The following is a 27,901-nucleotide window of genomic DNA, read 5'->3' on the forward strand; positions in this document are numbered from 1 at the left end:
GACACTCCGTCCTCGGGAAGCTCGGGCGCCTGCGCGAGTCCACTTCCCCCGCCGCCCCTTCAGCTCCTGGAGGAGCCGCGCCCCTTTCCCGCAGGAGCGCGCGCGGTCTCCGCGTGTGGGCGGGGCCAGTCATGAATGATTCACTAGGCGGGTCTGGTCCTCAGGCCTTAACCTGCTCCGGCGTGGGATGAAGTCCCACTCGGCAACACAAATTCAGCAAGTATTTATTAAACGCCTACTGTGTGCCAGACCATGTTTTACGCATCGGCTGGAAACAAGATAGACAAAAATCCTTGCCTTCATGGAGCTTTCTAGTGAAGGGAGTCGACAAACAAAATTTTAACATGTATACATATAGTATATTCGAAGGTGAAACGTGTTATTGAGAAAAACCAAGCATGGGCTCCTGTCACGTTGCAGGCCTCCTTGCTGTTTCTGGAACACACCAGGCCTGGTCCAGCTTCACAGTCTTTATACTTGGTTACACCTTGTTACCACTGTCTGGATCACTTTCCCTAGATACTGAATCCCCAGGGCTCACAGCCTCCTCTCCTGCAGGTCTCTGAGGCAACATCACCTCCCCAGTGAGATATTCCCTGATCACTTATTTAAAATAGCATCCTAGCCCTAACCGGTTTGGCTCAGTGGATGGAGCGTTGGCCTGTGGACTCCGGGGTCCCAGGTTAAATTCCGGTCAAGGGCACTTGCCTTGGTTGTGGGCACATCCCCAATGGGGGATGTGCAGGAGGCAGCTGATCGATGTTTCTCTCTCATCGATGTTTCTGACTCTCTGTCCCTCTCCCTTCCTCTCTGTGAAATATATTTTTTAAAAATAAAATAATAAAATAAAATAAAATAGCATCCTACAGCCCTGACTGGTTTGGCTCAGTGAATAGAGTGTTGGCCTGCAGACTGAAGGGTCCCAGGTTCGATTCCGGTCAGGGGCATGTGCCTTGGTTGTGGGCACATCCCCAGTGGGGGGTGTGCAGGAGGCAGCTGATCCATGTTTCTCTCTTGTCGATGTTTCTAACTCTCTATCCCTCTCCTTTCCTCTCTGTAAAAAATCAATAAAATATATTTTAAAAATAAATAAAATAAAATAGCCTCCTACATCTTTCTTGCTTATTTTTTTTTCCAGAGCATGGATTACCATTTAATATATTACATGATTGATTGATCGATTGATTGCATTTATCTGTCTCTTTCCCAAGAATGTCATCCATGGGGTGGAGCTTTTTGTTTTGGTCATTGCTGTATATCCATAGTCTCTGAAGCAGCATCTCACACAAGATAGAAGTTTAATAAATCCTAGGTGAATGAATGGACTTAAAACCATGATGAGAAATTTGAATTTTTAGTTGAAACCTGATTGACATAAATTTTATTCTAAATGCAATGGGAAGTTAAGGAGGATTTTAAGCAGGGCTGGGATCTGATTCAGCTGTGCAAAGGGTCCCCCTGGTTACATGAGGGGAACAGATTGTAGAAGGTGGGTTAGGCACAGGGAGCCCAGTGAGGAGGCTGTTACAATGGTCCAGATAAGGGTGGACAGGACCAGAGGCTTGGAGGAAGAGAGAGCTGTGGAGGGGCAGTGGGAAGTTTTGGGAAAATAGAGCTGACAGGACTTACTGTCATGAATTTGGGGTTGGGGGAGGGCAGAGATAAAGAGCAGTCAAGACTCCAGAAGCTCCAAGTTTTCTACTGGGGATGGGGATTGAAAGACATGGCTCCTCCAGGTATGAGAGCTATAAGGTCTTTTTCCACCTCTCTGAGGCACTGGAAGGGATCCAATGGCAAGCGAGGGAACAAGGCCTGGCAGGAGCCCACTTTCCCAGGGAATGATGCCAGGACCTAGCCAAAGACCTAAGAGTGTTGGTGGCTTACAAACCTGGGCTGGGCAGGCAGCCTGTTGACTTGGTGAACAAGCCCAGGACTCTTGTGCTGGGCCTGGTCAGCAGGGAAAGGCCCTTGGGTTAAGGGCCATCTGCCCCACTCTGCAATGAGGTTTAAACTAAGGGCTCCCTTTGTCAGTCACCTTTGAGGCCATCCAGGGACAATGCAGTAATAGCTATCATCCATTGAGGGCCAAGGGGCAGGAGGAGACTGGAAGGGGCTCTGAATGAAGGGGCATGCCAATGGGTTCACCATTTCTACACCACTTGGAATTCTCGAGTCTGCAGTAACGGATTAAGCACCGTGTCCTATTATTAGTGCCACTTGGGCGAAACAAAGGAGACAGCTGTGTCCTCCCAACGTGGGAACATAGAAAGATACTGGGATATCTAGAAGTGACAATGGAAGCAGCTGAAACAGCAGCCCTGAGCCCAAGTAAGCAAGACAGGCTACAAGTTTGTGATCTTACAGTGTGCCAAGATCTCTGAAATTTCCACATGTTAACTCACAACTGTGGACGGAAGAGGCCACATGCTGACCTGACAAGCTCAGGGGAGGCCTGCATGGCAGTCTTACAAACTCAGAGACCTAAAGTAACTACAAAGGATGGTCTGAAATTAAACTCTAACTAAAGCAGTTATGGTGGGCAGTTACATCCTAGGCCAGTATCTTCACTGACAAGGTCAACCTTTACCTTAACTGAGCCTATCTTTTTGCATCTATGATAACATACCCTTGAAATGTCTGGGTAACTTGTAACTTCCCTTTTTCTGGAGCCCCTGGGGCACAACCAAATGTGCTGGGCCCCAGGACAGATACCACAAATTCCTTCATCATCATGTTAATTGATCCTGCACCCACCTAAGTATGTGTCCATCATTTTACTTTTATCTAATCCCAGGGGTTTCCCTGCTTCGCTTTATCCCTCCTCCTTAATCTATCACCAATGAATTTCATGTAACCCACCTATGTCCCTCCTTTGATTGCAATGTATAAATACAAATGTAACCCCGCCATTCTCCGGAGCATTATCTCAATTTGTTGAGGTTCTGCTTCCCAGCATATGATAACAGTTTGGCTCAAATAAACTCACAAAAATTCTTTACAGGTTTCAATGGTTTTTTTATGTTAACACAACTATGGAAGTGGGTACTTTCAGCAGTGGTAAAATTGAAGCAGAGTTAACAAGCCCAAAGGCCACTAGGCTGGGATTTGAACTCAGGCTGTCAAAAAGGATGAGGATCCTCCTGGAGCAAAAGCAGGTTGGCAAATTAGGACAAGACGTGGCTGCCAAAGGACACGGGTTATTTCCTCTTCCTTGTAGTGGACATGGCCAGTTGTACAGGTTTTATCACACACAGGGTATCTACCAAGTGGGTGAGTGGAGTTATGCCCACCCTGAGGGGGTGCCCATAAATGAGTGGGTAGCAGCATTAGTCTTCCCTCCTGCTACCCTCCACCCCCCTTACAGCAGGCTCCAGAGTCCTGAGCTACATAATCACCATTTGTGCCCAGGGTTTGAACACACCCTAGTTCCTGGCTCCTGCTCAAGTCTGGAACCCAGGGCAAAGGGTGTCCCGCCCAGCCCTGGCTCCTCACATCCCTGCCCAGAGGATGGGTGTGAGTGGTGGATCAGGGAGGTTGGCAGCTCGGGCACTGCCACTCTCCGTAGGCCAAGTCCACTGTGATGGGAGAATGAAGGGCTCCCCCAGGCAGCAGCAGGTCCACACTAAAGGTTGTGTATCTATCATAGCATTTCATTTCCTCCATTTTCCTCCCAAAGGAGTCACTATTGTTCTCACCCCCTTTACACACAAGCACAGAAGGGAAGATACTTGTCCAAGGTTATTCTGCAAAATGCCTGGAATACTTCATGTATAAATGGGAAAGATAACCAACCCAACTAAAGAATGAGTGATGTGAACTAGACCTCCTAACTAGCATAGGCTGGAATTTGGGGATGGAGGAGTATGGCCTGGCTGAAAATCTGAATTACTTGTAAAGTCTCTCCAAATAGAAGAATGCTCAGAACTAGTTTGCAACCTCGGGACAAACCCAAGTCTAAAATCAACAACTCCTGTTTTTTAAGCGCCAATAACAGGCCAGGACCTGGTCTGAGACCTTTACTGGAAAGAGCTCATGAAATCCTCATAACTCTGAGAAGGGTGCACCATTCTCCACCTTTCTCAGAAAACTGGGGAAGAGGGGCAGAGTCACTAGACCAAGGATACACATAGGGTAGAGCAGCCAGAATCCTCCCCCATTTACTCTCTAGCCACAGCCCTGGGGCCACTAGTGCATGCTTTTGTGAGGCCCAGGGGCAAAGATACGCCTGCCCTCCAGGACCTCAGGTAGGTTTTCCTGAGTACAGAAGAGCCCAGGCTAGAGCCAGCTGCAGGGCTGGGCTCCTGCCCCATTCACACTCTCCTTGCTGACTCACTGTTACCTGCCCTCTCCTGGGGACCTGGATCAGAAAGGTGGGGGTGAAAGGTCAGTTGCAGGGGTGGGGCAGGCAAAGTGGAAGGGAAGAAAAAAGATGAAGCCCTGCCACTGGGGGGCCCCAGCACAGGGCCAGCAGAGGCCTGCTCCTGGGCTCCCTCTGGTGGATGAGGGACAGAGGTAGGAAGCCAGTAAGGAGACACCAAGGCTAAGGCAATAAATCTTTATTAAGCACCTGCAAAGTTACTGGGAGGAGGCCATGATGCTGGACACACCTGTTGAGAAGAGAAGGTGGGACCAAAGGTCAATGTGGGAAGAATGGGAGACAAAGTTCCAATCACCAACTATAGCACCCACAATTCTTTAAAGTCAACAGATCACAACCCCCTTCTGGGCCCTAGTCACCATCACAAAGGCAGTTTGGGGCAGTAGTTAAAAGTCTGGACTCTAGAGCCAGGAGGCCCATGTTTAAGTCTTAGCTCTGCTGGGTACCAGGTACATCAGTTTCCCCACCTGTAGGAAGCATCTATCTAACAAGATAGTAGGATTAAGGATGCATTAGAACAGTGGTTCTCAACCTCTGGCCCTTTAAATACAGTTCCTCATGTTGTGACCCAACCATAAGATTATTTTCGTTGCTACTTCATAACTGTAATGTTGCTACTGTTATGAATCGTAATGTAAATATCTGATATGCAGGATGGTCTTAAGCGACCCCTGTGAAAGGGTCTTTCGACCGCCAAAGGGGTTGTGACCCACAGGTTGAGAACCGCTGCATTAGAACAATGCCTGCTAGTAAGTGTTATTCACTCTTATCATAGTAACGTATACTATTTGCAAGACACCCGGTGCTGGACTTGCATCTCCTCACTGAACCATTTGCTCCAGTAAGTTCTCACATAGAACAGGTACCGCAGAGGGTCTACAGTACCCAAGTGTCCACGCAATCTGGTTCCTCAATTAGGTACCAAGTTAACTGGTTTGCACTGAGAAGCCTTGTTGTACCAATAAGTCTCTTTAATGGTACCCACTTTATAGGATGATGTGAGGACAAACTGACTCAAGTGTAAAGAAACAGTGTTTGGCCCTAGCCGGTTTGGCTCAGTGGATAGAGCGTCGGCCTGCGGACTGAAGGGTCCCGGGTTTGATTCCAATCAAGGGCATGTACCTTGGTTGCGGGCACACCCCCAGTGGGGGTTGTGCAGGAGGCAGCTGATCAATGTTTCTCTCTCATTGATGTTTCTAACTCTCTATCCCTCTCCCTTCCTCTCTGTAAAAAATCAATAAAATATTTTTAAAAAAAGAATGCAAGAACTGCTTGTTTTTTTAAAAAAAGAAACAGTGTTTGTCATAATTATTGATGCTCTTTTCCCATATTTTAGATGAGAAAACTGAAGCACAGAGCAGTAAAATCACTTGCCCAAAGTTACACAGCCACAAAGTGCAGAACCAAGATTCCCACTCACTAACCTAACTCCAGAGCCCATACTTTCTGGCATTCTGCTGCGTTTTAGCAGATGCCAGGGCTGAGGCCCCGGGAGCTCCAAGGATAAAGAAGATATAATGGGAAAGAGCCCCGGGAACCCGTAAGTGTGTGGAGACAACTCTCAAGGCCACTCAGGGCCCTTGGAAGTCTTATTGGGTGCTGTGGGGCAGGACACAGGGCCTGAAAGTTCTAGGGAAGGACACCTAGTACCCCCTGCTATTCCTCCCTAGGCAGCAGCCCTGTGACAGAAGAGGTCAGTGGAGTCTGGCAGATGCCAATTTCCTAGCCCGGGTCTCTGTGGAAGGGCACCTGCTGAGCCCCACACCCTGAGGCCTCAGGATACCACTCACTGTCAAAGTCGATCTTCTCCACAATGTTCTTGGGCTTAATGCTCTCTTCCTGGCTACAGATGAAGATCTGGCCCGACTCATCAGCGCTCCAGCCGTACTTGCTCATCCACACCTTTAGCTGGCTGTCTGCAGGTGACACAGGGGTTTTGATCACCCAATCCCGCAGTACCAGGGGTCCTGGGAACCAGAAGCCTAGGCACCCTCCTTGCCCAACTGCTTCAGAAGCCAAAAGCATTTTCTACCTGGACAGCAGCAGCACCTCTGCACTTCTATAGTTCATTCTCCATTTTACCTTTCTCATCCTTACACATCACACAGATTTTTGTCTTATTTTCTATTTATCTCTTTTCTCTCCTGTGCAAATCTTAGTTTCTAATATCCACAGTGTATTTATGTAACTGCTTTTCCCCACGACCTACATGAAATGGTTTCAAAATCACGATGTCATCATTACCACTAACAATAAGCCTGTGGTTATCAGGTTTGAGAATTTCTTTGCAGTTCTTTTTTACCCTTGGAAAATATGCCACTAAGGATATAGGGCAAGACGGTGTACTGATAATTCTTTTCTGTGTAACCATTATCAATGTGGTCCAGATTCATCTGCTTTTTTTATTTTCAATTTTAAGGGTTGTTTCATCTCCTTTTGACTTAATTTCACTTTCAAGTATGTCAAACACCTATCTGATATAAAACAGTATAGCGCCTGACACAAAGTGTGCAATCAAATCAAAGTTAGCTCCCATTAAAAACAACAAAACCCCACACAAAAAACTACCCTGATCAAAAGGCCAAACTGTCTAAGGTACTCAGAGAAATCTCACCCCAAACCCACCCCTCTCTCCTCCCTGTTCTCAACCCCCTCACCTTTGCCCCATTTTCCTTATCTTTTATTTTCTTTCCTGTGTTTCTTTATGCAAAAATGGGCAAACACGCAAACACACACACACTTTTTTTTTTTTCCTTTTTAGAAGGATCTTTTAAGAACATAAATCTGATCATGTCCCTCCCTGTTCAGAACCCTCTGTGGCTCCATCTCACTCAAGGTAAAGGTCAAAGTCTTTAGAAGGCCCTGCTGTATCTAGAGATCTCCCTCCCACCACCACTTCTCTGCTATCAACTCCCAAAATACCCACTCATGCCTACAGTCACTCTGCTCCAGCCATGGAGGGAACATGACAGGGCCCACTGCCTGAGGGTCCTCACATTTGCTCAAATGCTGCCCTCACCCTACTCTATAAGCTGCCTTGCATGAATTACCACTGGACAGAATAGTGTCTGGCACAGAGCAGCCCTTCAGTAATTAATATAGAATAAATGAATGAATGTCTTTATCTTCCCCAAGGAAGGGAATGTCTCATACCAATTCCTTCCTTCCTTCCTTCCTGGGCTGGGCCTTCAATAACCATTGGGTGAGGAAGGGATGGATCCATCAGAGGTGCTGGCTGAGGCCCACTACCCCAGACTACCCTGAACCTCCTAGACTGGCACTAGGGACCCAGAGAGCATCTTACCCGTCAGGTCCCCGAGCATCTCGGCCAGCAGCCAGCGATCAATGTGCTGATAAGTGATACCCACGACATGGCAGATAACTGTGGAGGTCAGGGACAAAGATGGTAAAGAGCCACGCCCCGCTCCCAGGACCCTGCTGACACTCCCTACCTGCCTCCCCCTCTCGCCTGCCTGGGAGCTCAGTCTCAAAAAGGGACTTACATTTACGGACAGAATCTTCAAAACCAGTTATACCTTCCAAAAGGTCCATGTTTTCATCCAGGGCTTGCTGTGAGAGAAATAACAATGTTGACAATTTCAATATTAATATCAAGAATGCCAATATTAAAAAATATTAACAATTGACCCCCACATGCCAGCCATTCTTCTGTGTGCAACCCTATGATGTAACAGTTACTATTTTTATGCCCATTTTAGAGATAAAGAAACCAAGGCTCAGAACAGTTAAGTGATTTGCCCAAAATTAAACATAGGGTTTAAATCTGGCAGGCGGAACCTAAGATAAGCTGATGCACTCACTTTGCTCCTATCTCACTCAGAGAAAAAGCCTACCATGTCCTACAATGGACCACAAGGCCCCACAGGATCTATGCCCCCACCTCCTCCTCCTTACCCCCTCACTCCAGCCACAAGGGCCTCCTCACTGCTCCTGTCACACCAGGCACTCACCCAACTCAGGGCCTTCGTGCTGGTTCTTTTAAAAAAAATTTTTTTAATTTTTAGAGAGCGGGAGAGGGAACGAGAAAAATCAATTTGTTGTACTCTTATTTACGCATTCATTGGTTGATTTTTGTATGTGCCCTGACTGGGGATTGAACCCGCAACCTTGGCCAGGAAGCTCTAACAAACTGAGCTACCTGGCCAGGGCTGCACTGACCTTGCGTCTGGAACTCTCCTCCCCCATGGTTTCTACTCATATGTCATCTTCTCAGCAAAGGCGCCTTCCAACATTAGTGAGGGAAATGTGGAAGCCGCAAGGACAATGAGTAGCCAATGAAATATGAGAAAAGTCAAGAGAGCAGTTGTCTTGGAAGCCAAGTGATTAAAGGATTTGACAGGACAGGTAAGATGGGGGACTGAGAACTGCCTACTGAATCTAGCAACTGTTGACCTCAACAAGTTTCATGGAGTGTGTTTGCGTTGGGGAGCAGGGTCAGAGGGTTGGTCACAAAAGCCTGGAGTGGGTTCAAGTGAGCAGGGGAGACTGACCACAGGCAATCTGTCCCAGGAGCAGGGTGACCAACAGTCCCCACCTGCCTGAAACTGAGGAGTTTTGAGATGTGACATTTGCAATTTTAAAACCTTGAAACACGTGGGCAAACTGGGCAGCCAGTCCCCTAGCCAGGAGTAGGGCTGTAAAGGGGCGTAGGAAAAGGGGATAGGAGGCAGAGTGAATGTGGTCAGGGACACCTCTCTTTAAAAAAAATAAATATTTTTTATTGCTTTCAGAGGAAGGGAGCAATAGAAACATCAACGATGAGAATCACTGACCGGCTGCCTCCTGCATGCCCTCTACTGGGGATCAAGCCCACAATCTGGGCATGTGCCCTGACTGGGACTTGAACCAGTGACCTCCTGGTTCATAGGTCAATGCTCAACTACTGAGCCACCATGGTGGGGGTAAGAGCTCTTTGTTATGCTAGAACTCCAGAGTAGGCATGTTCTATGGTGACACAAACAACCCAGGAAGGCCACGTTTGATGTTACAAGGCAGTAGGGAGAACTGCTGTTGTAACACCACTGAGTGGGTGCAAGGGGAAGGGGACAGTGCACCAGATGGCCTGACATAGGAGGGACACCCCATCCTCTAAAACTGCAGAGTGCTCAGTCAGCTGCCATGATGTCAGGGCCAGGGACATGTGCGAGTTCTGGTGGGAGGGAAGGTCCAAAGAGCTGTCTAGGTGAGGGGGGAGGGAATAAACTGGGAAGGGAAGCAAGAGCCTAGGCCAAGAAGGGTGGACTGTGGATCTGGGTTGTCACGTGCTCCAGATGGCTTTTTCTCCAGCCTGTTCATCATCTCAGATATAGGTGGTGGGAGGGGGGAAGGGGGGGTCCCGGGGAGGAGGGATGCACGACTTTTGCTAAGAGGAAACAGAACAAAGGACTGGAGTGCTGGTCAGCCCAAGAATGTCAGTTGGAGACCTCAGAGCAGGGGGAATGGAAAGCTAGGAGGAAGTGGTCAGAGAGTGGAAATGTTTAACATTCATGGCCAGAGGAAGGAGCAATTACTGCTGAAGACAATTCTAGGGCAGTGGGTCCCACTTGGGAAGCTGGAGAAGTGGAGAATCAGGTTCCAGTTAGAGCAAGAGAGGGAGAAGTTCAGGTGATGGAGGACTTTTACTGGAAGGATGCCTGAGCCCTGTGGGAGTCCTGGCTCTGTGTGAGGATCACGATTCTATGAGATCCTGCTTGCAAAGCCCTGAACACAGGAAGCCAATTAATGGGCATACTCATTACTTTTATCAGTCCACTCTGTGTGGCCCAATCACCCATCCTGCCCTTGGGTCCAAGGGAAGTTACCCAGAAGGCCTGGAAGTGGCAGGTCTCTAGCAGGTCTCCAAGGTACAAAATCTGTCGGATGGGCCGTTCTTCTTGCTGGAGGAAAACGTTAAAGGAAAATGGTCCTAGAGCCTGAGGATGCTGTGGAGTCCTAAGCCAGCCCTCCCTACCCACCTCCTTCTGGTCACTGCAGCATGGGTTGTAATGGCAAAAGGTGAAAAACAACCAAATTATCCAATGATGGGGACAATGACATCAATGACTGACTGTCCACAGAGCCTGAGCCAACTCCCATAGAACATGACAAGACACACCGATATGAAAAAAGATGCAGAACAATGTGCATAACAGCCTACCATTTGGGCGGAGGACATATGCTATCCTATATAATAAAAGGCTAATATGCAAACTGACCGAACGGCAGAACGACAGGTTGCTATGACACACACTAACCACCAGGGGGGCAGACACTCAATGCAGGAGCTGCCCCCTGCTGGTTGGTGTGCTCCATTGGGGGGGGAGGGAGGGCGGGGGGAGGTGTGCAGGGGCACTGCTCAGCCAGAAGTTGGGCTCTTGGCTGGCAAGTGCATTGGTGGTGGCGGGAGCCTCCTCGGCAGTACTAAGGATGTGCGACTGCTCCCTGACTGTGAGAGGGTGCAGGCCTGGCTGAGGGACCACCCCCCCACCCCTCCCAAGTACATGATTTTCGTGCACCAGGCCTCTAGTGTGTATATAAACATACACAGCTGTACTTATGTAGCTACAGGACATCTGTGGAAAGGTCCCCAAGAACAGCAAACAACTGTTGCCTCCTAGGAGGGGAGAGAAGCCATTTCCCCCATAAAATTTTTTTATGTACTTTTAACAATGTACTGTATGCCTATTTTTTTCAAAACCACCAGAACAGAACCCTGGAGAAGGTGGACAATCTCTCAGAAGGGAGGCACTCCCATGGACACACCTGGCAGAACAGGTTCAATGAGTAAGCAGCCATTTCTCAGCTTAGCCAGTAATAGGCAAGTAGTTGTGACAACCCCGGGATGGTGATCACTATGAGCATAGGGCTCAGCATGGTTGGGAGACTCTGCCAAATCTCTCAAGTAATTAAAGGAAAGTTAGAGGCTTTCCTAGCTAAGTGTTAGATCAGCTACAAAAAAGCAAGGGGAAGTGGGGGGAATCCAATTCACTGATTTTTTCACTCAACAGCTTTTCACTGAAGGCCAGCACTGTGCTAGGTAGGCAATGAGGATACATAAAATGAAGTTTAGCCGACAATCCAGCTCTTCATGGCTTCTGCCTGTTGCCCAGCACCCAGCCCCTCCTGCCTCTGGCCAGGTGGTCTTTACTCAACTAGAATCCTCATGAGAATCTTTCTAAAGCATAAATCTACCCCCATCACTCTACAGCTCCCTGGTGCCCTTCCAAATTCCACTTTGAAAGCTGTGGCATGGCTATGCTGAACTTTTCCTCCCTACTGTTCCCTCTGCCTGGAACACCTTCCCTACCACTTCACCTAACTCCTCATCTTTCAGATGGTCTCTCCTCCAGGAAGTTCTAACATCCAGGCAAGGTCAGGTGCCTCCTCTGGCCCCTCTAACCCTGAGCCCTGACTATTGGAGGCTGTCGCTAACAGGGGACAGGCCTGTCTTAACCACCACAGGGCCCCAGCCCTACCCAGCAATGGGCCAAGCCCAGAGTAGGCACTCAAGTGTGACTAAACTCACAGACCACTTCCCACTGAAATGATCTCTCTTGCCCCTGCCTCCTCCCACACACACCTGGGCCTGAGAACTGGAAGGATACATGGGCCTGGTCAATCATGCACTTGCAAAGGGTGAAGTCAGTGTGGGGCAGGTTGGTAAGGGCCTTTAGCAGGATCTGAGCAGTGACCGTGGTCTGAAAGAAGGCTGGGTTGAACTGGTACCTGAGAAGGGAAACAAAAGACACAGCAACAGGTGACATCTCCAGGTCCCAGAAGCCTCACCAGGTGTGAGGCAGGGTACACACTGCTTTGGCCCAGGGCCTGGGAACTACACATGCCTGGGTTCCAGTCCCAACCACAGATTCTCTGACTATGTGACCTCCCTGACCCTACTTGCCTGCTCTGTCGACAAGGACAGTTAATTTTCACAACCACCCAGTAAGACAGATACTGTTAATTGTTAAGTGATTCATAAATAAATGAGTACATAGAGAAGTTTGAAATAGTGGTTTAGGGCTCTGGAGCCAGAATGCCTGGGTTTAAACTTCCCTGCTGAGTGACCATGGACTTATTTTAAATTTTGTGCATCAGTTTCCTCCCTTGCAAAAGGGGGCAATTACAACCACATCTACCTCACAAGGACAATACAGCATCTAAGTGAGTTAATACATACAAAGCTTATACCACAGCAAACTACTACATGGTGAATACTCCCTAAGTAGTGATTATCACCAATAACAACCTAAACAACCCTGTAAATACATCTATTTTACAGATGTTAAAACTGAAGCTATGGAATCGTAAAAATTACACAGCTGTGTGCCAATAAAGTACTGAGGGGGAGAAACCCAAACGTCTGTTAACAGGAAAACGGATAAAAACTGCAGCCACACAGAAAATGGATGAACCTCATTAATCCAGTGCTCAGTGGAAGCAGTCAGATGCAGAAGATCCACTGAGCCAACTGGCTAGAGCTCCTCTCATACATTTTAAACCATCCCTTGATTACTTACAAAACCTAATACAATTATATACCATGTAAATAGTTGTTATACTGTATTGTTTAGGGAATAACAAGAAAAAAGTTTGTACATGTTTAATACAAATATAACCATTGTAGGTCTAACTACACAACACATCAGCAACATCACATTTTTAGGGGAACGTTTTCAACCTTTCCACTAGATGTGGATCCTGTGGTATGGAGAGCCAACTGTATTTGTTCTATGTACTAGCCTGTATGTGTGTTTTGTAATTAATTCTTAAAAACATCCATCCTCCTGCTCTTCCTTGGATTCATAGTTTTGCACACCAAAGATGCTTCATGCTGTAGGCTACTCCTGTACCACCCAGTGTTGGGAGTGGTACCCTGCTGGCCACTGGCATGGGTTGGGGTTGGAGGCAGACACTCACAGCTTCAGGACAGCCAGGTTGGCTTCCAGATCATAGGCATTCTCCTTGGCCTGTGTCTCCACATAGCGCTCCAGGGTGGCCAGATTCTCAGGATTGTATCTAGAGAAGAAGCAAGATGGATGAGCAGAGAGGAGACAGGAGCTGAGGCCAGTTACTTTTTTTGAGGATGGGGGGTGGGCACAGTAACCTGCTCCTCCTTCCTCCTTTTCTTCTCTTATCTTACCCATATCTCAGACCTGAGCCTAAGCTAAATCCCATCGGAGCCAGGGGTCTAATGCCTGGGATGCTTCCCCAACCTCTCAGTCAGTCATTGCAACCTGTATACCTGGGCTCCCGGACATCTTTGACACACACACCCCTTCCTTAATCCAGCCCCGTCCTCTCGGCTCAAGCTTCTCCCATTGCAGTTCTGACCAATCTGCTTGTGCTTCCCCCATCGCAGCTCTGACTGCTCTCAGCTATCACTATCTATTGACGGTTTTGTCACGACTCTGAACTGGGAACTCCATGAAAGCATGGCCAGCGGCTGTCTTGGTCACTTCTGGTCCCCAACGTTGCCCGGCGCTGACAGGGAGCATGTGTTGAATGAATGATATGGGAAAAGAAGGTAGAGATGAAGAGGCACTGTCACAGTGAGAGGAAGACTGAGGGGCTGAGAGAGAGGCCTTAAGACAATTAAGGAGGGGAGACAAGGCGAGGCAATCTCCCGCCTCGGGGCGCTTGCAACGCTGTTCCCTTAAACAGCTCCTCCAGAAGCTGGAAACCACCCCGCGCAAGCCCGGGACCCTGGCCAGCCCTCGCGGTCTGCGGAAAGGCTCTCCTCCACCCGCTCGACCAGAAGCTCTCCCTCCGACCAGGCTCAGACCTGTCGATGCCCTTGAGCAACTTGCCCACGTTCGCTCTCATCTGTTCAAACATGGCCATGCCTGCGGTCGCTTCCCTCTCGGGGGATGGAGCCGCAGTACCGGCCGTGCGGCGTCCTAGAGGACCGGAAGAGGAAGAGATGGCGGAAACGGAAACTACGTCGCTGTTTTCGCTCCAGCCCTGAGGCGCTGAAGGGGGAAGGTTCTCGCGGTGGCTGCCGCGCTTTCCGGCTGCCACGTGACTTCTTCCCAGCGGGCGCCGTCAGCGCGTGCGCACCTTCTCCACCCGAACTGGACCGTCAGCGAGACTAAAAGCTTAGCGTAGCCAACGCGCTGGCGCCGTCTCGGGGCGAGGGGCGGGGCTAAGCTGTTCGTGGGCGTCGCGCTTTAGTCCTCAGGCCGTGCGCGCGAGCTCGCTAGGAAGGAGGCGGACCCCGACGGGGTGAGCGCAGGTCGCGTTGCTCGCCGTATTGAACTTACAAAACTGTTGGAATGCACGTAGTAGCCTTCCATTTGAGACGTGATCCTAGCTCCGACGGCCTCTTTCCCCCAGGCCTTGGGCCCCCAGCCGGATCCTGAGCTCCATAGTTTCAAAAGCCTGAAACTGGTCCCCATGCTCCACCCTAATTCTAGGGGGAGGGGCCCGCAAAGCTGTTGGGATGGTCTGCCCAGGAGGGACAGGGGTGAGGAACCCCTGAATCCCGCAGATTGGCACCCAGTTCACAGACTACAGTATGTTGGGTGAAAGCGAGCTCTCCATGTGTGTCATCATAGGTTGTGTGGATACAGATTCTAAACACTGCCGGCATGAATGTACAGGCATGTGTTATATATGTGGAGGTATGTGCTCTGGGCTCTAGGTACACCACATGTGTGCACATGCGTATCCAGGCATGTGCACGTTGGGTTGGTCTGCACACCACACAGGGGGTCCACGACTAAGTGCATGTCTGTGCCCAAGGTGAGCAGTAATGTACACTGAATGATCAGGCCCAGCTCCGGCTCCCTGTGCAGACCTGCCATCTCGGGGCTGTGGCCAAACCCTCAAGCACTCAGCAGAGGTTCAACTGTGGCTTTTAGCCACCACCCAGAATGGGGGAAGGGGTGCCGAGGTACCCATCAGGACACACTTAAGATAGTTTGCATCTGATTTACATTCTGTCCAGGGCCCTGAAGGTGGAGAGGGGTCCCGTGGGTCCCAAGGCAAGCTGTCCCAACAGGCTCTCAGGGCCCAGGGGACTGGGGGTGGAGCTGGCTGCACAGCCCTGCGCTGGGGCAGGAAACGAGAGCGGGGAAGGGGGAGGCCACAGCCGGTGGAGGCAAGGCGGGTGCAGGGTGTGTGGGGAGGGAGGGAGGTGCCAGCACTCCAGCCCTGAGGCCCTGCTGGCCCCTGGGCGGAGGCCCAGCTCCGGCTCCCAGGAATGGACCTCGTGGACCCCGACATATTTAATAGGGACCCTCGGGACCACTACGACCTGCTGCAGCGGCTGGGTGGTGGCACCTATGGAGAAGTCTTCAAGGTGAGGACCCCCTTCCTTCTCCATCACCCTCCAACCAGTGGCCTTTGTGGTGAAGCCCAAGAAGGGGAGGGGATGAGAGAGGGTCCCAGTCTTTGATGCTGGCTCAGGCATGCTGAAGAGGAATTCGGGGGAATGGAGACGGCCTGACTGTCAACTTCCCTTTTACAAGGCTCGAGACAAGGTGACGGGGGACCTGGTGGCATTGAAGATGGTGAAGATGGAGCCTGGTGAGGAGAGGTCCCAGGAGATCCTTCCCCACACCCCACCCCAACTTCCTAGGACACTGGGCTCGCCCGCATACTCCTTCCCTGCAGTGAAATTTTCTCTCCTGGCCCTCTTTGCAGATGATGATGTTTCCACACTTCAGAAGGAAATCCTCATCTTGAAAACTTGCCGGCACGCCAACATTGTGGCCTACCACGGGAGTTATCTCTGGTGATGAACCTAAGACCTTCCCCCTATCCCAGGACCCCCATTCCTGACCAGGGTACCCCCTAACCTCTTATCCTGGACGCTCATTTTAACTGAGTTACCCCTAACTTAATCCCCAGCCCAAAGTTCTACATTTCTCACCGGAACACCCCCTAATCTAATCTTCATTTAGAACTCCCATTTCTGACCAGGGGTCCCCAAATCGACCTCTTCATAGTAACCAAATCTGAAACTAACTTCCCTAACCTTTCATCCTGTGCTTTGGTTCCCCCAGTTTCACTCTCTGCTCTTTTAATATGAACCCCTGAATTACCTGTCCCCCACATTTATACCCCAGATGCCCCAATAATGACTCTGTCCCTCAGACCTGGCACCCTGGGCCTTTGTGTCCCCTCTAACTTCCTCAACCTCTGAGATCTCTACCCTGTCTCCTACGTTAGCATGGGACAGCAGAGGGTGCCCTAGGTCAGGAGCCAAAGACGTGGGTTTGATTCCAGTTGATCTGAACATACATTTCCTCTTTGAGCCTCAACTTCCCCATCTATAAAATGGAAGTGGGATCATTTCACGCTGTGGGCAAGGAAAGTTAGAGATGACTGCTGTTACATTCAAAGATCAGAGCCCTGGCTGGTTTGGCTCAATTGGTTCGAGCATCCTCCCGTGCACCGGTCATGGGTGCGATTCCTGGTCAGGACACATGCCTGGGTTGCGATTTAGTCCCTGGCCAGGGGTCAGGGCACATGTGGGGGGTGGGCAACTGATCAATGTTTCTCTCTCTCTCTCTCTCTCTCTCTATATATATATATATATATATATCCTTTTTCCCCTCTGTAAAAGTCAGTGAATATACCCTCTGGTGAGGATTAAAAAACCCAAAAATGTCAGAACAAGACAATGAGCCAGGGGCTGTCCAATAAATAATAATTTATCACTGCTATTATTATTATTACTGCTGTTGAACTGTTGTAGGCTGCAAAAGCTCTGGATCTGCATGGAATTCTGTGGGGCTGGTTCTCTTCAGGACATCTACCAAGGTGAGAGCAGGGCAAGGGACCCAGGCAGCCCCTGTCCCTCCAATCCACCTCTCCTGTCTGTCTGTGTTTGTGGGTCCTGTAACTGTTTATTCTGGTCTATATTTTACATAGTGAGCCCCCCCCACCCCTCTGGGCCCTGGGCCCTCCCCACCAGGACCTGCCAGCCCCAATCTGTCTGCATGCAATGATCTCCTCTACTTCCCTCTCCCAGCTTCCTCTGTGCCTGCATTTTCTCACCAAGGTCTATTCGTGTTTGAGTATTTCTGCATTTCTGGCTCATAGGAGGTGCCCACATTTTCATTGAATGAGTGATTCTCTCATCCTGCTTTCACTCTCTTGGAGAATTTTTTTATTTTATTTTTATCTATTTGTCTATTTTTCTCTTAGAGAATTTGAGGGTAGGGTGGAGTAGCCTGTGATCACCTCTCGACTTCTGATGCCCACTTCTCTCTTTCACCATCTCCCTGTCTCCCTCCATCCCAACACCTCAAGTGTTAGAAAAGGAAGGACTCCATTAAGAAGTCCTCAGGGGGGGAAACTGAGGCCCACAGAGAAAATGACTCAGACAGCAAGACTGTCAGACCTGTTCTCTGTCTGCCTTTCTCTGTTGTTCCCTCTCCACCCTGTGTCTCTCTTTCTCAATATGTCTGTCTTCCCACTTTTTGGTCTCTGACCATCTTTCTTTCTCTGTCTCACTTTGGATCTATTCCTGCCTCTCTGTCTGTCTGTCTGTCTCTGTCTCTCTGCCTTTCCTCATTTTGCAAAGTTCCATCACCCCCTGCTCAGAGCCCTCCCAGAGCCTCCATTTCCCTCTGAAAATCCCAAGTTCCTCATCGTGGCCCATCAGTCTGACACCGCTGCACCCCATGCTGAACGGCCTCATCTCGTCTCCCTGAGGCTCCACTCACTTTGCTGCTTTCTAGACCTACCAGGCACCTCCCGCCTCCCAGCTCTACACTGGCTTTTGTCCCCACTCCAAGCAGGACTGCTCACATCTTCATCCTGTCACCTTCACAGAGTGGCCTTTGTTGACCAGCCTGAGTAAAATGTCGTAGCCTTCCCACACGTTTCCTGTTCATTCTTTCTTGCTTTTTCTTATTATTTATTAGCATCTTGCGTACTGTATATTTTACCTCCTTATCTGGTTTACTGTTGGTCTTCCCCGCTGGAATGTTCTCTCTGTGAGGGTAGGGATCTGTCTTTTTCGTCCACAGCTGTGTCCCCAGCGCCTACCACACAGTAAACACACAATAAATGTCTGTTGAATGAATCTCTGTCTCCATCTGGCTTCTGGTTCCCTGCTGCCTCTCTCTGTTGCTGACCACCCATTGGTCTCCCCTCCCACTTGCCTCATCCTGTGCCTGTATCCCACTCCTCACATGGTACCCTCTCAGCCAGTTTGGGCGGGGACCAGGAGCTCTTGGGCCAGGTTTCCTAATTCCCAGACAACATTGTGCTGGGGTGACCTTTGCAGTGACAGGCTCCCTGTCAGAGCTCCAGATCAGCTACGTCTGCCGAGAAGTTCTCCAGGTGAGGAGAGGCCTGGGTGGGGGCAGGTCCCTGCTCCAGCCCCCAGGCTCTCACAGCCTCCTTGTTTACCTCCCTCCCCAGGGACTGGCCTATCTGCACTCACAGAAGAAGATACACCGGGACATTAAGGTGGTCTAGGGGCAGAAAGGTGGCCTTGGGAGGGGCAGGAGATGGGAGTGGTATTTGGAGGGCTTAGGGTGATATTGAGCTGTGGGGCCAAGGGGTAGAGGCTAGGGGTGGTGGTCTCTGACAGCCTCTAATTTCTCCTCTGTCCCCAGGGAGCCAACATCCTCATCAATGACTCTGGGGAGGTCAGACTGGGTAAGTGTGGCTGGAGGTTGAGGAGGTGGACTGGCTAGGGGCCCGAGAGGACCCTAGGTCACTGTCTCTCCCTCTGCCTCCAGCTGACTTTGGTATCTCAGCTCAGATCGGGGCAACGCTGGCTCGACGCCTCTCTTTCATTGGGACACCTTACTGGTGAGGGGTGCCTGGCAGGCAGCTAGGGGTAGAGTGAGGGGCAGCAGTCCCCCCCACCCCCCCATCCCCATCTCTGAGACTCTTCTGGCTCCTTCTCCCAACCTCTGCCTTGCTCTGTTGAATATTCTATCTTCCCTTCAGCTCTCTATCTTGAGTTTTCCCTTTAGTTAGTGTTTGTGTTGATTTTTTATCCTGATCTCTCCCTATCTGTCTTTTTTCTGTCTTAGTGTGGCCCTGTCTCTGTTCCTATCTCTCTCACTCTGTCTCTCTCAGTCTGTTTTCCCATCTGTCTCTTTCTCTCCATCTTTGATTCTCTCTGCACCTGGTTCTTTCTATTTTCCATTTTCCTCTCTCTTTTTGTATCTCTTCTCGCCCCACTCCCCACTCCCCACACCACTCCTCCCACTCCCCTCCCCCTCCTTTATGTCACCCCTGGCTCTTGAGGGTCTCTGCCCCCAGGATGGCTCCAGAAGTGGCTGCCGTTGCCCTGAAGGGAGGATACAATGAGCTGTGTGACATCTGGTCTCTGGGCATCACAGCCATAGAACTAGCAGAGCTACAGCCACCGCTCTTTGATGTGCACCCTCTCAGGTAAGCAGGTGTCACTGCCCCCCCGCCCCCCAGGGCCCAGCCCTGACTCTAAGCACCCCCACCAGCCTATTTCCCCACATCAAGATTCCCCTATAGGAGAGCCCCCATTTCCTGCAAACCCAGTCTGAGACCCCCAAGGATCCCCTCAACTCAGAAAGCCTTTTCTTCAGTCCTCCACACCAGGAACCCCCAACTCAGGGATCCCCATCTTGAGCCTCCCTCTGTGACTCACATAGCTCTATAATGTGAAATGTGGTGTCCCCTGGAAGTGGCAACCCAGTGCATAGTAAAACCTAAGCCTCATTCTCATTCTGCCCCTCACTTGCTCTCTGCTGACTTCAGTGCTATCGAGGGTCCCTCTGGCCCCCACTGGGAGTCTGAACTCCACGTACTCTCCTTATTCTTGTAGAGTTCTCTTCCTCATGACCAAGAGTGGCTATCAGCCTCCCCGGCTAAAGGAAAAAGGCAAATGGTAGGAGGAGGTGATGAGAGGGAGGGCAGAGCCGGGGTTGATGGTCTGATGGGTCTCTGGTCCCCTCACCCCAGAACTTGGCTTCTTTCTTCCAAGGTCTGCTGCCTTCCACAACTTTGTTAAAGTCTCCCTCACCAAAAACGCCAGGAAACGACCCAGCGCCACCAAGATGCTCAGTGTAAACCGCCCCTCCCCCAATCCCTCCCCAGACTCTCACCCCAGAATTCCCCAGGGCCACGTGGCTCTCTAGAACATTGATGGTTTAGTTCCACAGAACCCCATGGCCCTCTCAGAGTCCCTAGTCCTTCAGAATTCCCCACAATGCCCCCTAAGGCCCTCCAACTTGTAACCAAACCCTTTTCCAAGATACCTTGAGTTGTTAAAACTCACAAATTCCCAAGAGCCTCAAGACCCATTCCTGGGTGTACACTGGAATGGAATTCTCCGAGCCCCACACCAGGATCCTTGAATTATTTTAGTATCTTCAGACACCTCAGCATTCTCTGGTCTTCTGCCAGTTCCCCAGAGTTTCCTGCTTTCTCCCTCTGTTCCCCTAGGCAGGCTCTCCAGCCCCTGTTCCAACCTCTCCCTTCACACCAGCTGTCTGCCTGCTGACACCCTCCTCCCCTCCCCCAGCATCAGCTGGTATCCCAGCCAGGGCTAAATAGAGGCCTGATCCTGGATCTTCTTGACAAACTGAGGAACCCAGGGAAGGGGACTCCTGTTGGTGAGACTGAAGATGAGGAGCCTGAGGTGAGGGGTCCTGGCAGACAGAAGCCCTGGAACCTCCCAGCCTTTGCTCAGGCCAGGCCGCCTGCCTGGAGTGACTTCCTGCTGCTGCTCTTGCAAGGATAAACGGGAGGGAGGATGGTGGGCTTGGCACAGGGCTGGGGGCACAGAGGTTATGGGAGGGTCAAGGGCTCCAGGCTGGGCCCACAGGGTGGTGGGGCTGCTGGAAGGGAGTGGCCTGACACAGCTGCCACTCTGCCCAGCCACCCCCTGCCATCCCTCGGCGGATCAAATCCACCCACCGATCCAGCTCGCTGGGGATTCCAGATGCAGATTGTTGTCGTGAGTAGAGAAGCCTCAAACTTGGGAACACTTGACCCTATAATAGATCCAAGAGTCCCCCTTCACTCCTACATCACTCATCACTTCCAAACAGACCCTCAGAGACCCCATCACCCTCTCACTCACAAGAGACCCCAGAGAACCTCATTACTACCTGACCTACAAGGTGACTCTAGAGGCCCCACTGCTCTGACCTGCAAACAGACCCCTTCAGACTTCCCATTACCACCCTGACTCCCAAAGAGACCTCAGAAATATGGCAGACCCCTGATACCCAGTGGAACCTGAAACTGAACACTCTATCACTACTTTAGCCCCTACCTCCCTAATCCCAAACCTTGATACCCAAGTGAGACCCCTGTAAACCAAGATACTTTCCTTTAAGTAACAGCTCCAATCCTAAGGTGCCGACCCAAACTCCACAATTTTAGTCTATTTCTGAATCCATCTCCCCAGCTCACTGTGTGTTACCTCCCCTTCCCACCCCCAACTTCCAGGACGGCACATGGAATTCAGGAAGCTCAGAGCAATGGAGTCCAGACCTGCAGCTGACACTGTGAGATGCCCCTTCCCCCACCTGTCTGGCCCCAAACACCCTCCCCTTCACCTAGGCCAGTGGTCGGCAAACTGCGGGCGTGCATGTACAGTGCGATTGAAACTTCGTGGCCCATGCACAGAAGTCGGTATTTTGTGGAAGAGCCACACTCAAGGGGCCGAAGAGCCGCATATGGCTCGCGAGCGGCAGTTTGCCGACCACTGACCTAGGCTACTGCTGACCCTTTACTATTCCACAGGCTCTCTTACAGCCCCCTGAAGACTTCAGGAGCAGCAGTCCTAGGTCAGGGACCCTAAGGCTGGGAGGGGAGGGGGTTAGGATATATGTGGGGACTACCTGAGGCTTATGCCTGTCACTCCTCAGGAGGCACCTGTCGGAGTCTGATGATGACTACGATGACGTGGACATGTAAGAGAGGCTGGGCCCTCAGCTCCTCAGGCCCTCACCCAGCCCCTGCCTTCCTGCAGCCCCTGCCTTGTTTCTACTTTGACCCCTACCTCAGCCCCTACTTTCTTTCCACCACTCATCCCTGACCCCTGACTGGACCCTCAGTGGAGCCTCTACCTTCCTTCACTCCCAACCTATGACCCCAACCTGACTCCCAGCCCGGCCCCCACTCTCCTTCATTGATGTTTCTATCTCTCCCTAGCCCCACCCAAACTCAGCCCTTCAACTTCCTTCACCTCAGACCCTTGACTCCCAAGCCCACCTTCCTTCCAACTTTTTATAGGACTTTTGATCTGACTCCCAACTTCAGCCCCCACCTGCCCTCAACCCCAGTTCCTTCCAGAATGTCCTGCTCCAGCCTGGGCTCTTTCCCCATCTATCCGGCTCAACCCTGGACCCTCTGCCACCTCCCAGCCCCCAGCTCCTCCCAGACGTTGCTCCAACCTCCAGATTTCAACTGCAGCCCCAACCCTCAACCACAGGCCTTCATCTTTCCTCATCTCACAAAACCTGACTGGACCTTGGCCCCTGGGAATTTTCCCCATGTTAGACTAGACCCTGGGCCCCAGATCCCAACCTCAACCCCAGCCATCAGCCCCCAGCCCACAGGCCCAGTGTCAGCCTCAGGGCTCCCATCATGTCTGTAATGGGCTCACATGTGGCACTAGGAACCATGTGGGAACCTAACCCCCAGGAGCTCAGATGATCTGTGTCGTAGGTGGCTATGAAGATTTAGACTTGACGCCTTGTCAGCACTTGATCTCCAAAGTTGCTGTTGTTATTGTCATCATGATTATTATTTAAAATATATATATATATATATAGATAGATAGATAGATAGATTTCAGAGAGGAAGGGAGAGGAGACAGAGATATAGAAACATCAATGATGAGAGAGAATCATTGATTGGCTGTCTCCTGCCCATCCCCTACTGTGGATTGAACTCACAACCCGGGCATGTGCCCTGATTGGAATCAAACCATGACCTCCTGGTTCATAGGTCAATGCTAAATCACTGAGCCACACAGGCTGGGCTGTCATGATTATTAATTAGTCCTTTAGTCCTCAGCTCCATCACAGACCGAGTCACCCCTGACCCTTCTGATCTCAGACATGCAGCCCCAAACCACTCCATCCTTGTTTCCCACACCCCCACCTGCTTACCCTGTCTTTGTGTTTCAGCCCTACCCCTTCAGAGGACACACCTCCTCCACTGCCCCCCAAGGTGAGGTCTTAGTCAAGAGCTGGGGGGCTGGGGGCCAGGAGGTTAGAGTCCTTAAATGCTGGGATACCGGGCATTCTAGGGCTGTAGTCTGGGACACCAGGTCCTTTGAAATCTGGGAGATGGGACAATGAGCATATTGGGGTATGGGAGTGGCATTCGTGAATCCACAGGTGTGACTCAAAATATTTAGCCTGATGGACACTGGTCAGTAGCCGGTTACCCAGCATTAATCCTTTAGTTGCTGGAGTGTATTGATGGGGTGGGGATGGAGGGGAAAGTTGGAGTGGTGGTAGGACATTGTGGGAAGGGTCAGAGCTATGACCACATTTCCGTTGTAGCCTAGGCAGGGTTGGGATGGCAGGGTGCCCTCTCTCTTTGAGATCATCTAATGTACTACCTGCCCCACTTCTCTGTCTCCAAAGCCCAAGTTCCGTTCTCCATCGGATGAGGGTTCCGGGGGGCCTGGGGAGGAGGGGCAGCTGAGCCCGGGGGTGCTGGTCCGGTGTGCCAGTGGGCCTCCCCCACGCACCCCCCATGTTGGACCTCCCCCAGCCACCAGGAGTCCCCATCTAACTGCCCATTCAGGTAACAGGGCAGGATAGGGTGGGAGGTGGGTAGGGGTGGGGGAGCTTTGGGGACTGATTATTCCCCATCCTGTCTCAGAGCCCTCACTCTGGAACCCAACCCCTCAGCAGTCTGACCAGCCCCCACTGTTGCCCCCCAAGAAGGAAAAGATGAAGAGAAAGGTGAGGACAGCTATGCTGAGGACTCACACCTCTAGATGGGACTGGGGATGCTGGGTGGGGTGGGGGTGGGAAGACTAATAATGATATGTGACATTTGTGGAGCAGTTCCTCTGTGCCAGATACTGATCTCATGTCTTCACATGGTGTAAACCTTTACAGATAGAGGTAGATATTGTCTCCCATTTCACAGAGGGGAAACTGAGGTAGAGAGGTCATGCCAAGGTCATAAACCTTTGAGGAGGCAGAGAGGCAGAATCTGAACCCTGGCACTCTTGCTCCAGAGCTTTAACCATTGCACTTTCTGTCCACTCCTTCTTTTTGCTGGATCTCCTGCTCTGCTCCCCATGACCTGCCCAGGGATGTGCCCTCCTTGTAAAGTTGTTCAATGGCTGCCCCCTCCGGATCCACAGCACAGCCGCCTGGACACACCCCTCCACCAAGGGTGGGCATTCAGGAGGGTAACAGGGAACATGGCGGGATTCGGGATGGGGAGGGACCGTAATGGAAGCCAGGAAGTCAGGGACCAGGGAGGGTCTTAATAGGGTGCGGAGTGGCCAAGCTGAGGCAGGGACAGAGCCTGGGGCTACAGTGGGATTTGGGGATCAAAGATGGTTGGCGTGAAGATGAGTTTGAGAGCGAAAACTAGCAATATTAGGGATTGGGGGCCATGAGTATTAGATACAGCAGAAAGGTCAAAGTTTGGGATACAAGATGGGGGACAGTTGGACCCCATTAACTCCATTAACCTCAGTTGGAGACTAATGGTAAAGAGACTAAGATCAGCATTTTGGGATTAGGAGTTTTGGGATTAGATTATAGCAGAAAGGGATAGAGTTTGGGGATCAAAGATGTAGAGACAAGGTCAATGAGAGGTTAAAGAAAAAGCATTGCGTTTGGGGAGTGTCACACTGAACAGAAAAAGCCATGTTATATTTAAGAGGGCCTGAGTCTGAGGATCAAAGCTGAGACAGGATTAGCCTTCAGGGACCAGAACCAGGGAGGGGAAAAAGAGGAACAGAATTTAGAAGGCTATTTGGAGAGGCATGTCTAATGTTTGGTCAGCACCGAGGGGACAGAGGGTCAGGATTTGTGGGTCAGCAATGGAAGAACCACCAGATGTGGGAAGTCAGAGGAAGGTGTGAATGAGACCAGTTAGAGGGATTGGATCAGGGTTTCAGTTCAGATTTGGGGACAGGCTGGGAGTATTGATGTGGGGGTGAGAATTAGAGAGCTGGGGGTCAGGGCTGGGAGACAGAGTGCCAGTGTTTGGGATCAGACAGGTGGGGGTTTGGGAGGTCCCCCAGGATAAGGCAGGTCCCAGTGTCCTTGTGTCTTTCTCCCAAGATCAGCACCTGATCCTAGGGGCAGAGGAAGGCATTTTCATCTTGAACCGGAATGATCAGGAGGCCACGCTGGAGATGGTGAAGGACAGCTCCCAGGGTGGGCTGAGGGCGGGGGCTGGAGCTGGGGATGGCTGAGGTCAACAGGAGCCGTCTCCCCCATTCTCTGCAGCTCTTTCCCAGCCGGACGACCTGGGTGTACTCCATCAACAATGTCCTCATGTCTCTCTCAGGTCTGGCCATCAGGGATGGGGGGTGATGGGAAGGGTGGGATCAGAAGCTAAGGGGTTGAGGGGCAGTGGGTTGGGAGGTAGATGGGCACAGCTGATAAAAGCCTAGACTCCCCTTCACAGAGCCTGAGGTTCAATCCCAGTCACTCTCACTTGGGGCAGGAGACGTCTGCTCCCTGAGTCTGTTTCCCCATCTCCCAGTCCCCACCTCTCAAGTCAGTTTTGAGGGAATTTCTACAATAAGTCAGTCTTTACCTTTCTTTGATGTTCAGAGGACAATTAGAACTTAGCCCACACTACTAAAATAGAGTGAGCAAATTATAGATTAAAATTTGTTTTAATTTTATAAACACTTTGTGTAAAGAATTTCTAATTTGTGGGGTGTCATTGTTTTATAAACACTTTGTGTAATATAATTTCTAATTTGTGGGGAATCTCCAAACCAAATAGGATTCATGAGCTAATTAATATCTGTGATGATAAACTTAAAAGTTTCTAGATAGGTTTCTTCTTAAACTTTGCAATGTGTATAACTTCATCTGGCTAGTTAAGTGTCCATAGTTCTTATGTAACTACAAGCACCAAAGGGCACGGAACGTATTTCTTTTACTTGTCACTGTTACCATTGCCAAGCACAGTGCCTGACTTATAGTGGGTGTTTAAAACATGCTAGGTGAGCCCTGCTGGCATAGCTCAGTGGTTGAGCATCAACCTATGAACCAGGAGGTCGTGGTTCAATTCTCGGTCAGGGTACATACTCTGGTTGCTGGCTCAATCCCCTGTGTGGGGTGTGCAGGAGGCAGCCAATCAATGATTCTCTCTCATCATTGATGTGTGTCTCTCTCTTCTCCCTTAATCTCTGAAATCAATAAAAAATATTTTTTTAAAAAAAACATGTTAGGTGAAAAGTGCTTAAGGCTTCAAGGTTTGTGAATTTCAGAGAACGGTGATGGGGCGAGTGAAGCTACCCCGAAAGGTGGGAGTGTCCAGTGTCCTATAACTGCCTGCTTCCTGTGTATACACCCACTGCAGGAAAGACCCCCCACCTGTATTCTCATAGCATCCTGGGCCTGCTGGAAAGGAAAGAGACCAGAGCAGGAAGCCCCATCTCTCACATTAGTCCTCACCGGCTACTCGCAAGGTACGAGCCCCCAGTGGCACCTCAGACCCCCATAACCCCCCTCCCTGCCTACCTTCCATTCCCACATACCTTCTTCTGCAGGAAGAACATGGTCTCCACCAAGATCCAGGACACCAAAGGCTGCCAAGCGTGCTGTGTGGGTGAGAGAAAACCCCCTGAGGGGCAGGGAGGGGGCTGGACTGGGCCAGGGGTGGGGTTTGGGCCGCACACACCCTAGGGGTTTGCAGAGTTAAGGCAGGGTGTCCAGAGCCTGGGAAAAAATGTGTGGCCTTTCGGGGAGCGGAAAAGCGGGGAGAAGATGGACTCTATCATGTCCTTACCCTCCCCCACAGCGGAGGGCTCCAGCTCCGGGGGCCCCTTCCTGTGCGGGGCATTGGAGACCTCTGTGGTCCTGCTTCAGTGGTACCAGCCCATGAACAAGTTCCTGCTGATCCGGGTAGGGAGCCGTAGAGGCTGGCTTCTGCGGAGACTTCCAAGAAACCCCACTTCCACTCGAGGCCTCGTCCCAGTCTCCCCCAAGGTTCTGCCCATCGGCCTGCCTGCCGTGGGTCAGGGTGCGAGTGTCTCCTTCTGAGGGCTTCCTATCCTTACATTCCGCCCCTCACCCCTGGCCTCATTATACTTCAGACCCAATGCCCTTCCCCACCTCTGCCCTCTCAGGGGACCCCGTGCAGGTCCTTGGAACCTCTGAGACTTCGCTGCCTTTGAGGCCACGCTCCTGGGGGTGGGGTGGGGGACCCCGTCTTTCTGTCACCAGAGCACCACGCCCCCAAGCGGAAGCCACGACGACCTGAGAGTACATCCGTCCATTTCTAAGGAGGCACCACCGAACCCCCTGAGACTTCGCCCCTGACATTTCTAGATTTGGCACCTCCCAAGACAGCCCATGTCCTTCAACGCCCCACCCTCTCCCCCGCCACAAGCCTCCTCTG

The 27,901-nt window shown here is 50.9% G+C and overlaps 2 protein-coding genes across 2 annotated transcripts in view; one reads left to right on the forward strand and one right to left on the reverse strand.

Annotated features, from left to right (window-relative positions):
* Window positions 1-4,541: 4,541 nt before the first annotated feature.
* EIF3K (eukaryotic translation initiation factor 3, subunit K) lies at window positions 4,542-14,302 on the reverse strand. Its single transcript, XM_005860617.2, has 8 exons — window positions 14,160-14,302; window positions 13,295-13,393; window positions 11,983-12,103; window positions 10,201-10,275; window positions 7,882-7,948; window positions 7,683-7,760; window positions 6,169-6,294; window positions 4,542-4,607 (listed from the first exon to the last, which is right to left on the reverse strand). The coding sequence occupies exons 1-8, from the start codon at window positions 14,216-14,218 to the stop codon at window positions 4,576-4,578; spliced, it is 657 nt and encodes a 218-aa protein (XP_005860679.1). The 5' UTR covers window positions 14,219-14,302; the 3' UTR covers window positions 4,542-4,575.
* A 1,154-nt stretch (window positions 14,303-15,456) lies between these two features.
* The window catches only part of MAP4K1 (mitogen-activated protein kinase kinase kinase kinase 1), an 18,604-nt gene continuing 6,159 nt past the window's right edge, over window positions 15,457-27,901 (forward strand). The window contains exons 1-25 of the mRNA XM_014535086.1: window positions 15,457-15,677; window positions 15,847-15,904; window positions 16,022-16,112; window positions 17,079-17,143; window positions 18,618-18,673; window positions 18,755-18,802; window positions 18,952-18,994; window positions 19,078-19,150; window positions 19,610-19,741; window positions 20,151-20,213; window positions 20,310-20,391; window positions 20,850-20,966; window positions 21,206-21,284; window positions 21,782-21,840; window positions 22,079-22,122; window positions 22,204-22,248; window positions 23,470-23,512; window positions 23,935-24,097; window positions 24,176-24,258; window positions 24,616-24,700; window positions 25,603-25,679; window positions 25,771-25,831; window positions 26,861-26,969; window positions 27,051-27,109; window positions 27,302-27,540. Of these exons, the coding sequence (XP_014390572.1) occupies window positions 15,579-15,677; window positions 15,847-15,904; window positions 16,022-16,112; window positions 17,079-17,143; window positions 18,618-18,673; window positions 18,755-18,802; window positions 18,952-18,994; window positions 19,078-19,150; window positions 19,610-19,741; window positions 20,151-20,213; window positions 20,310-20,391; window positions 20,850-20,966; window positions 21,206-21,284; window positions 21,782-21,840; window positions 22,079-22,122; window positions 22,204-22,248; window positions 23,470-23,512; window positions 23,935-24,097; window positions 24,176-24,258; window positions 24,616-24,700; window positions 25,603-25,679; window positions 25,771-25,831; window positions 26,861-26,969; window positions 27,051-27,109; window positions 27,302-27,540 (2,073 nt within the window). The 5' untranslated portion in view covers window positions 15,457-15,578. The remainder of the gene's footprint in view (window positions 15,678-15,846; window positions 15,905-16,021; window positions 16,113-17,078; window positions 17,144-18,617; window positions 18,674-18,754; window positions 18,803-18,951; window positions 18,995-19,077; window positions 19,151-19,609; window positions 19,742-20,150; window positions 20,214-20,309; window positions 20,392-20,849; window positions 20,967-21,205; window positions 21,285-21,781; window positions 21,841-22,078; window positions 22,123-22,203; window positions 22,249-23,469; window positions 23,513-23,934; window positions 24,098-24,175; window positions 24,259-24,615; window positions 24,701-25,602; window positions 25,680-25,770; window positions 25,832-26,860; window positions 26,970-27,050; window positions 27,110-27,301; window positions 27,541-27,901) is intronic.

This window comes from Myotis brandtii, unplaced genomic scaffold, assembly GCF_000412655.1.
Source record: "Myotis brandtii unplaced genomic scaffold, ASM41265v1 scaffold1373, whole genome shotgun sequence".
NCBI lineage: Eukaryota > Metazoa > Chordata > Mammalia > Chiroptera > Vespertilionidae > Myotis > Myotis brandtii.

What these genes read in the sequence shown, in the direction of transcription:
- EIF3K (XM_005860617.2), bottom strand. Translation starts at nt 14,218, where the DNA reads ATGGCCATGTTTGAACAGATGAGAGCGAACGTGGGCAAGTTGCTCAAG. An exon ending in TTGCTCAAGGGCATCGACAG is followed by an intron (nt 13,394 to 14,159) that starts GTCTGAGCCTGG and finishes CTTCTTCTCTAG; the next exon opens with ATACAATCCTGAGAATCTGG. An exon ending in GCATGATTGACCAGGCCCAT is followed by an intron (nt 10,276 to 11,982) that starts GTATCCTTCCAG and finishes GTTTTCCTCCAG; the next exon opens with CAAGAAGAACGGCCCATCCG.